The sequence below is a fragment of the Callorhinchus milii genome, unplaced genomic scaffold, assembly GCF_018977255.1.
Source record: "Callorhinchus milii isolate IMCB2004 unplaced genomic scaffold, IMCB_Cmil_1.0 Scaffold17, whole genome shotgun sequence".
Taxonomy (NCBI): domain Eukaryota; kingdom Metazoa; phylum Chordata; class Chondrichthyes; order Chimaeriformes; family Callorhinchidae; genus Callorhinchus; species Callorhinchus milii.
In genome coordinates, this window is record NW_024704758.1 from 14,973,092 (window position 1) to 14,982,584 (window position 9,493).

A 9,493-nucleotide genomic window follows, 5' to 3' on the forward strand; every position below is an offset into this window, starting at 1 on the left:
GGCTGTTTGCGGGACTTTGCTGTGAGCAATTCACTGTACAGTATGTTCCGTGAATAATAATAATCCTTGCATTTGATATAGTGTATTATAACACCTTCGAGGCATCTCAAAGCGCTTCCGGTCTGCTCCACGTCCCCCGCCCCAACCGCCCTACTATCGGTGGTCGGGCCTTCAGCCTCTCAGCCCCGAGGCTCTGGAACTCCATCCCCCAGTGCCTTCGCCTTGCTTCCTCCCTTTCCTCCTTCAAGGCCGGTCTCAAAACCTTTCTCTTTGACCGTGCCTTCAGCTCCCCTCTCGACTCTCTTCCCCCTCCTCGCTCCCTCCCTTCCTCCCCTCACCCTGACCATTTCCCCCTCCTCTCTCCCTCCCTTCCCTCCCCTCACCCTGACCATTTCCCCCCTGCTCGGGTCATGACCCAACTGTGCAGCGCCTTGGGACGTCCTCCTGACGTGAAAGGCGCTCTATAAATGGAATCTTGTTGTTGTTGTTGTTGTTCACAGAATAGACTGTAAAGTGAGTTGATTGCTGTATATTTGTGGGCGAAACGCGGCAGCCAATTGCGCACAGCAGCGTCCCCGCAAACAGTCGTGGATTGAGTGACCAAATTATTGCAATAATTGAAGCGCTTTGAGACATCTCGAAGGAGTGATAAAGCGCTGTATCAAATAAAAGGATTATTGTTATGTGAGTTACTGCTCCGGGACACTATCCTTTGTGAAAGATGCTATATAAATGCAAGATATTGTTGCTGTCCGGTTGGGGGGTTTGGGTAGGATTGGGGGGATCAGTGAGTGTCCTGCCTGTCCTGCTGTGTGTTTATGGGGTGGCTAAACATTGCAGTGTCTTGTCTCAGGTGAACATGGTGATGGATTTGGAGGGAGGTGACTTGCTGGCGGAGAAGGCCGACCGCAGGGAGTTTGTCAGCCTGTTAAAGAAGATGTTGCTGATTGACGCTGAGAAAAGGATCACTCCGGCCGAGACGATGAACCATCCCTTTGTAACGATGCAGCACCAGCTCGACTTTCCTCATAGCAACCAGTACGTAATAATGCTCGGAGCTCCACCGTTCGCTCGCGCACAGGCCGAAAAAGACACAGCAGCGCAGTGAAGACTGGGTGGTGGTGGGGGGGGGGAAGTGTCTCTAACCTCGGAGTCCCAACCCCTCCACTGTGTAGTGCTCAGAGAGGCCAGCCTGCGGGGAAGGGCGCTGTGTAAATGCACGTTGCTGTTCCATTCGCAACAGGACCTTCCGTTGCACAAAGGTAGAGGCCGAGAGAGGCTGGGAGCAGGTCCTCTCTGTAACGCGTCGATCTCCTACTCACCCCCACCACCCGCACCCCCATCACCCACATCCCACTGCAGCGATGGTGGGGGAAGTCCCTGTTGGTTCAGTCGTATCGTTTGTTTCCGCAGCGTCAAGTCTTGTTTCCACATAATGGACGTGTGCCGGTGGAGGCCAAACATGTTCGATGTAATAAACCGCAATAAGGTGCCATTCATGAGACCGGGCAACGCAACAAACCTGACTGTGGCGTTTAATAAGATGGGCTCCGTACACAGCCAGGTGAGCAGCGGGACACGCTCCGGCCGGCGCTGGATCAAATACAGGGATTATTACTGTCCCGTGATGGGGGAACTTCATGTGTTCTGAAGTAGTCAAGACCCTGGGTTTTACTCAATCCAACAAGTGGTGTAATCCCCATATTGTGCTGCCGATCATTTCTCAAGCGCTCTGTGTATGTGTGTGTGTATGTGCGCGTGTTGATGTGTGTATGTGTGTGTGTGGGTGTGTAGGTGTGTGTAGGGGTGTATGTGGGTGTGTGTATGTGGGTGTGTGTATGTGGGTGTGTGTGCGTGTGTGGGTGTGTGTATGTGGGTGTGTGTATGTGGGTGTGTGTGTGTCGGTGTGTGTATGTGCGTGTGTGGGGATGTGTGTGTCGGTGTGTGTATGTGGGTGTGTGTGGGTGTGTGTATGTGCGTGTGTGGGTGTGTGCGTGCGTGTGTGGGGGTGTGCGTGCATGTGTGGGGGTGTGTGCATGTGTGGGTGTGTGTGTGTGGGTGTGTGGGTGTGTGTGTGTCGGTGTGTGTATGTGCATGTGTGGGGGTGTGTGCATGTGTGGGTGTGTGCGTGCGTGTGTGGGTGTGGGTGTGTGTATGTGGGTGTGTGGGTGTGTGTGTGCGTGTGTGGGTGTGTGTATGTGGGTGTGTGTGTGGGTGTGTGTGTGTCGGTGTGTGTATGTGTGTATGTGGGTGTGCGTGTGTGGGTGTGTGTATGTGTGTGTGTGGGTGTGTAGTTGTGTATGTGGATATGGGTGTGTGTATGTGCGTGTGTGGGTGTGTGCGTGCGTGTGTGGGGGTGTGCGTGTGTGCCGTGACCCGCACACAGGAAGGTGTGGTGACCTGCGAATGCGGGTGATCGCAATCTCTTTGCAAGTAACGTTGTGCTGATGAGACGGCGCTGGAGGGAAGTCGGCACGTGGGGAATTGTTACCAGGGAAGCCTCGGAACGTTGCTCAAGAGTGCCACCCTGTGGTCCGTGGGTTGTTTGCGCGCTGTCTTTGAGCAGTTGCAGAGCTCATAAGGACATCGGAATTTACCGGAGAAAGAAAATCCCGAGTCCACCTGAGTTCCCCCTTCCACCATCCCATCCCGGCCGTCGCTTGATGTGTCGTGTCCCAAACTCTACTCTGTATCCATCCCCAGATATTCGGGAATCTTGTTCTTGAAACAAGTGGCATCTTCGGCTTCCGCCATCTTGTGTCCGTCCCTCGGGAGCTGGTCCCGGATCAGGCTCCCGGTGGGTTCACTCGGCAAATCAACCGGATGAGTTGAGGCGTCCGGTTAGATTCCCGACTGCCGACACGCTGGCAGTTTTAAGGGATTAAGCACCGGCTTGGAATGGTCGCTGTTTGTCTTGTGCCTTCACTGGCAATTCAGTGAAGAACTAACATTTTGAGTGCAAAAGCTCGGCACGGTATTTGCACGGTATTTGCACGGTAAAGGCAGTGTTTTATAAGCCGGGTGTTTTATGAGCGGGGGAAGAGATGTGGCGAGGTTTGAGATTGTAACCTTGATTTCTGTGGCTCTTTCCTTCAGCATTTAGCGACGACTGGACCCTCTGTGATGCACCCGGGGATCCCCCTGCAGCCGGGGACCACTCCTTTCGGCTGTAACGACTCCTTTCAGCAGACCCTCATCCTGTGCCCGCCCACACTTCAAGGTAGAGCAGAGAATGAAATCGCCGATGCTCCTCTGTTGAGTTCAATCCACTTCACGTCATCTGGACCGAGTGTTTTTATATGTGCCTCTAATGTGACTCTACGCGCCTCTCTAATGGCTTTGATATGAGGTCTCATCGAGAGTTTACCGCCTTTTTTACTGGGCAGCCGCAGCCTGGCTTTCTTTGCTGGGCTTTGTTGACTTACCTGGAGTTAGGTGTCAGTCAGCCTGGATCAGTTGGTAGCACTCTCATCCCTCAATCAGATGTTTGTGAGTTCGAGTCCCACATCAGTACTTTGAGATGGTGCAGCACTGGGGGAGTGCAGTGTTGTCGCTGTTCCTTCGGGCGAGACATTAAACCAAGGTCCTGTCTATCTACCTATTCAGGTGGACGTTAAAGATCTCCTGGCCAAAAATTGACTGCATGTCTGTTTGTTGGACATCGCTGTGCGCACATTGGCCAATTCAACACTAAAAAAAATGTTTTGAGACTTTTCAACGACCCGATGAAACACGATATCAAATGCAGGGACTTTCTAGTGTTAGTCTGTAGCGAGTGGATCGCAGTGACTCTTTCCTAAAATCTTTCTCGCCGGCAGGAATCCCAGCCAACCCAGGGAAAGCCGCGGGCTACTCGGTGCGAATGGACAATGCGGTGCCTCTAGTCACACAGCCTCTCCAGCTGCACCCTGGCATTTTAACACAGGTCTGTACTTCAGAACACACGCCAATGAAGTTCCCTGGCTTTCAAACTGGATCTGGGGTTTCTGCGGTAGGTGGGGAGGGGTGAGGTGGGGGGAAGGTTGGGGGGGGAGAGGGTTGGGGGTGGGGGAGGAGAGGCGTTGTAGAGTAAATTCCAAACATTCTGGGGTGGGACCTCGGACTGGGTTTGGACGTGCCCGAGGGTTTCTATGAGACACTGTACACCTCAGCTGTCGGGCTCGGGCACTGGAGTGCAACGAGATCCAAAGACGCTCGAGCACAAACGAGGATACATTTCACCTCCGGGAAGGCAGAGAAAGGCACCCGTTGTCTGTCCAGTGCGGATTGACTGACCGTGAGTTGGGTGAAGTGGAATACTCTGGGAACTTGCACTCAAATGGTACCTTATTCACCTCTGCTCCAACACTGAAACGAGTTGTGGCCGTGACAGTTCCCGGCTTCCGTTGGCAAACGCGCGGCCTTCCTGGGTAGTGGTTGTTGCTCAAGTCTATCTCAAAGTGACCCCGAGGGGCCTTGGGAAAACGTGCACTTTTAACAGGTGTGACCAACCGTGTTTACCTCTGCTTACAGGCCTGGTCCGGCCGGAGCCAGCAGATCCTGGTGCCCGCCTGGCAACAGATGACGGCCGTGGCCCCTTCCACGACAGGCCTGGCCTCCGACACTGTGGCTGGTCCACAGAGACTTGGAGACTGGGGGTAGGTGGTGTGTTACAGGGAGGGGCGGGCGGGCGGGCCGGCGGGCGGGCGAGGAGCTTTGATTGTTATGTTGATGTGGTTACCTCTCTTGGACGTGGCAAAGCCCTGTGCCAGCCCGGGGCAGTGAGTGCTTCACCCCGGAGTGACATCCAAAGCGTAAGTGGCTGAAGGCCGAGGGTGGAGCGGAGGATTCGGGGGACACGTGGATTCGGGGGCCGCCTCGGAGGGTTTCATGGCCCTCCGAGCGCGGAGTGGGGCTGCCTGGGCCCAATGGCCTCCTGTCCCCGTGATGCCTGACTTACTCCAGTCTCTAATTCCCCGCAGACCGGTGCGTCCTCCGGGCAGCCATTACAGCTCCGTCATGTCACAGCATCTTTTGACCAACCAGATGACGCTGTCAGCGACTCAGCCGATCAGCGTAGGGATCGCTCACGTGGTCTGGTCACAGCCCTCCCCGGCCAACAAGAGGAATAAACACTGTCAGAACAGGTCAGTCACCCCCCCCCCACCCCACCCCAACCACAACCCCCCAACCCCACCGCAACCCCCCACCCCACCCCAACCCCCAACCCCACCCCCACCCTAACCCACCCAACCCAAACCCAACCCCCCACCCCAACCCCACCCCAACCCCCACCTCAACCCCCATAAACACCGTCACACCAGGTCAGTGACCTCCCTCCCTCTCACAGCTTTCTATGCCCCACAGGAGCAATATGATCTATCACACCAATCTCCAGAACGCGGTGCCCTCATCCCCAAAGAGCTCAGACAGACAGAAGTGCGGGGAGCCAGAGAGCTGCTTGGGCACAGAGAGCCACCTGGCCAGCGACCTCGCCAGCGACCTCACCAGCGAGGGCATCGTCAGTGCCTGCTGCGAGGATATTGTGAACGCTTGTTGCGAGGAGTCTGCGGGGCAGGACCTCGACACCGAATCCGTCGCCCACAAACAGCGACAGACCATCATCATCGCCGACTCCCCGAGCCCGGCCGTCAGCGTCATCACCATCAGCAGCGACACCGACGAGGACGAGACGTCACAGATCCATTCATTGGGAGAGTGAGTGCTTTACTGTCCTGCACTGGGTTGTGGGGGGTGGAGAGTGGGTCTGCCCGTCTGCACCGAGCCACCGCGACCCAGTGATCCTGCCCTTTGTGCTTACTATTGGTCGCCCAGATAGCTTGAGTTCACGCTGAAACCCTTTATCTTGATGAAGACCGTAGCTCAGTGGTTAGAGGGCTCGCCTCGCAAGCGAGAGACCTGGGTTGGGCTCCCGGGGCAGGACAAAATGTTGGGCAAGTTTCCTTACTCCACACACACGCCTCTGTTTACCAGCAGTCAGTAGGAACCCGGTTACAACTACGCTTTACAATGTATTCTGTGAAGCACTTTGACATATCTTGAAGACATGATGAGGCGCTGTATCAAAGGCAAGGATTATTATTGTTATTATTATTATTGAGAGTCCCCCTAGGATTTTTGCCGGAGGGCTTTATTTGATCTTTCTCTGCTCCGTTCTCTCAGGTGTAAAGGTAGTCCTGACTGTGAAGCCTGTCAGAACACTCTGAACATCGACCGGGTGTGCTCCCTCAGCAGCCCTGACAGCACTCTGAGCACCAGCTCATCCAACTCCACTCAGTCCAGCCCCTCTCCGTGCAAGAGGCCGAACAGGTAACTGACTGAGCTCTTGAGGTCCAGGTCACTCGGGGAGAAATCTCCCCCTGACCCGGATTTATTTACATGCATCGCATTTCGTCAGAATGTCAGCAATTTGGCAAATGGTTGAAATCAGTCTTAACTACTAGACATCTGAGACGTGTCGAGGACTTGATGAGGCGCTATATCAAATGCAAGGATTATTATTATTATTGTTATTGATATTCCCGCTGATGACGTTGTTGTAAACATTGGTTGGTAGCATTATGTACTGCGGCCTCTCCTCTGACACTGCCCTTTCCCGATCCTGATCTGAACTCTACAGGTTCACAGTCGTTCATTGACTGAAGAGCACAGATGTCTCCGTTAATAGTCGCTGGGTCTGTCATTTAATTAAGAGTTGGCTCTATTTTTGCTGCAAATATTTCATGGAGATCTTTTGCGCTTTTATGCTTTAATGGTCTGCACTCCAGCGCGTGCCACTATGATAGCTAATAACCAGCTAATAACTAGCAAATAACTAGCAAATAACCAGCTAATAATACAATAACTAAACATCTCAAAGCACTGCACAGGATTAAGACGTTAAGGCTGATTTCAATTATGTAATAAATGACACTATTAAAGGTTAGCATTGGTTCACATGTCGCTGAATCGTTTGCAAATGTGTGAAGATCAATCAGTGTCCCTTGGTGTCTGTGCCCCAGCATGTCAGACGACGAACAGGAAAGTGGTTGCGACACAGTAGACGGGTCACCGGCCAGCGAGTCCTCGGAGCAGGCAGAGAGCCCGTTCCTGGAAGAGCGGTTTCTTCAGGACGCCAACGAGAACACGGAGGCCAGGAACGTCAAGGGAACGGAGAGCATCAAACCTGCTGTGCTCACCATGGTGGTGCCGCCCATGAGAGTGCAGAACAATAACTCCATCTCCGAGACAGATTTCAGTGAACAGGTCGCTAACACAGGTACAGCTGGACAATAACATAGACCCTGTAATGGTGGGGAGGGGGGGTGGGGAGGTAGGGAAAGCTGTGCACTGATCACTGATCCACACCTGTGTGGGAGTCCTGTAGCTCACTGGTTAGAGCACGTGAGAGGACCTGGGTTAGTGCTTCCAATATCTATTTGCATTCCCCACCCTTCACACCCATGTTCTCTATCGTATGCGATAATAATAATAATATAATATATCATAATAACGTTATTATTATTGTTATTGTTGTTATAATAATATAATATATAATAATAACCTGAAAGGAAAAGCGCTATATCAAATGCAAGGATTATTATTATTATTATTGTTGTTGTTGATAAAATTAATTCTCTGCTCCCGCCCTTCCCCGCCCGCCCAGACACCATGTGTCAATCGTTATCGAAGGGCCGATCTTTTTCCGGGAGAATGAACCAGCCGATGCCTGGAGGTGGTCGACAGCAGAAGTCTGTATCAGCATTCCAGCAGCAGCACATCAATTTCGGTCAGGTGGGTCGGCCATTTTGCTTCTCGCGTATCCGTGCTGCATTGCACCGCGGGAAGCGAAGCGATGTCACTTCCTGCGGGGCCCGATCGAAAGTGGGTGCGTACTTCCTGTTCCCAGATATGAGCAATTGAATGTTTTAAAACGTTACGAAGGGAGACGGCGCCGTGAACCAGGAGTTGTGGGAGTGCGGTAATTCTTTTGGAGAATAAGGGAGTGTTTTTTTTCTCTCTCTGGTCTGCGCTCGGAGTGGCTTGGATTTCCTCGGAGCCATTATGTACCCGGCGGCATGAATTAACGATGGATCCCGACCCTATCTCTCGGCAGGTTCAGCACTACGGATCTATGCCTCAGGAATGGAACGGGAATTACGGACCCAGAAGACAGCAAGCCTACATCCCACCCACCATCGCCAGCCACCCTTTCCCTCTCCCCCACGGGAGCCCCAACCACACTACAGCTCACGGCCACCTGGGGAGCCAGCCGGCTATTCTCTCGTACCCCCCGTCAGGACACCTGGGGACCACAGGTCCTGTGGCCCACTTACTGGCCTCTCCATGTACTTCAAGGCCTGTCATGCAGCCCACAGCGTACAGTATTTCTCATCACAGCGGTATCGTGCATCAAGTCCCCGTCGGGCTCAATCCCCGGCTGCTCCCATCTCCGACCATCCATCAGAACCAATACAAACCAATGTTTCATCCTCACTCCTACATCACAGCCTCTCCGGTCTACACTGGATTCCCGTTAAGTCCAACAAAGCTCAGCCAATACCCCTATATTTGAAAATTACCGAACAAACTGTACTAAGGCTCAAGTGATGTTAAAAAAAAAGCATCTGGAATTTGAAGGAACACGTAACCAATTAAAATATAATTCCAAGCCATGGCACAAGAAATCGATTTTTTTTTTTTCCGTTCTCTTTAATTTTGTTAAATCATGTACACGAGACGACTGACCGACCGACTGATGCATTGAAAAAAAACGAAACAAGAGCTGAGCTTTTTTTTTTACCAAAAAAAAAGGCGAAACCCAGTTTGAATGTGTGTTTTTTTGCACATTTCTATCAAGTACAGTTGTTGCATCAGGTCAAAGAATCTTTACGGTAGCCCTGAATAAATAAATAAATAAGTAAATAAATAAATAGAGCAGGAGAGATAACGGGAGGAATGGAAGCTCTCTCTATTTTTGTATTGCCTTGTATCCTGTGCGAGACACACATACACCTGTGAAGCCATTACTTACAAAAGCATTGAGGGCAACAGATGCTCATTCTGTCTGGAGTATAAGTGTATGAGCAAATTATACTTGTGGTTCCCTGTGTCTTTCTTTTTTTGGGGGTGTATTTTCTGTGTCGCGTCATTAATCTAAAAGGTCAATCTCTACATTGCATGCGTTTTGCATGAAGGGAAAATTTGCCTAGAATTTGGGTTTTGGCTCCAGTGTCGTTACTTACAGAAAAAATGTGTTGAGAAATGAATGAACATGAAATCCGCTGCATTGTAAAATTGTTCCCACACAATAGTGCCTTAAATATTTGAGGTTGTTAATGTTTCGACGATGTTTATGGACTGTAGCACTTGAATTCTTATCTGGTGATTGAGAATTAGGGGTAATACGCTTGTGTTTTGGTGTGGTATGCTTTTTTTTTCTCGAAGAGTAGATGCTTTCTTATTTGGAGGATATAGCATGTTTGCTGTGGCTACGTCCGCTGTTCTGGTTTTA

The 9,493-nt window shown here is 51.7% G+C and overlaps 1 protein-coding gene across 3 annotated transcripts in view; it reads left to right on the forward strand.

The window, feature by feature from the left end:
- Window positions 1–8,914, forward strand: part of LOC103175108 (homeodomain-interacting protein kinase 3) — a 66,179-nt gene extending 57,265 nt beyond the window's left edge. For all 3 annotated transcript variants that reach the window (XM_042341513.1, XM_042341514.1, XM_042341515.1), the window contains 11 exons: window positions 854–1,038; window positions 1,414–1,564; window positions 3,097–3,220; window positions 3,819–3,925; window positions 4,513–4,637; window positions 4,962–5,126; window positions 5,347–5,697; window positions 6,163–6,309; window positions 7,002–7,258; window positions 7,646–7,773; window positions 8,096–8,914. In XM_042341513.1, the coding sequence (XP_042197447.1) occupies window positions 854–1,038; window positions 1,414–1,564; window positions 3,097–3,220; window positions 3,819–3,925; window positions 4,513–4,637; window positions 4,962–5,126; window positions 5,347–5,697; window positions 6,163–6,309; window positions 7,002–7,258; window positions 7,646–7,773; window positions 8,096–8,554 (2,199 nt within the window). In that variant the 3' untranslated portion in view covers window positions 8,555–8,914. The remainder of the gene's footprint in view (window positions 1–853; window positions 1,039–1,413; window positions 1,565–3,096; window positions 3,221–3,818; window positions 3,926–4,512; window positions 4,638–4,961; window positions 5,127–5,346; window positions 5,698–6,162; window positions 6,310–7,001; window positions 7,259–7,645; window positions 7,774–8,095) is intronic.
- Window positions 8,915–9,493: the final 579 nt, after the last annotated feature.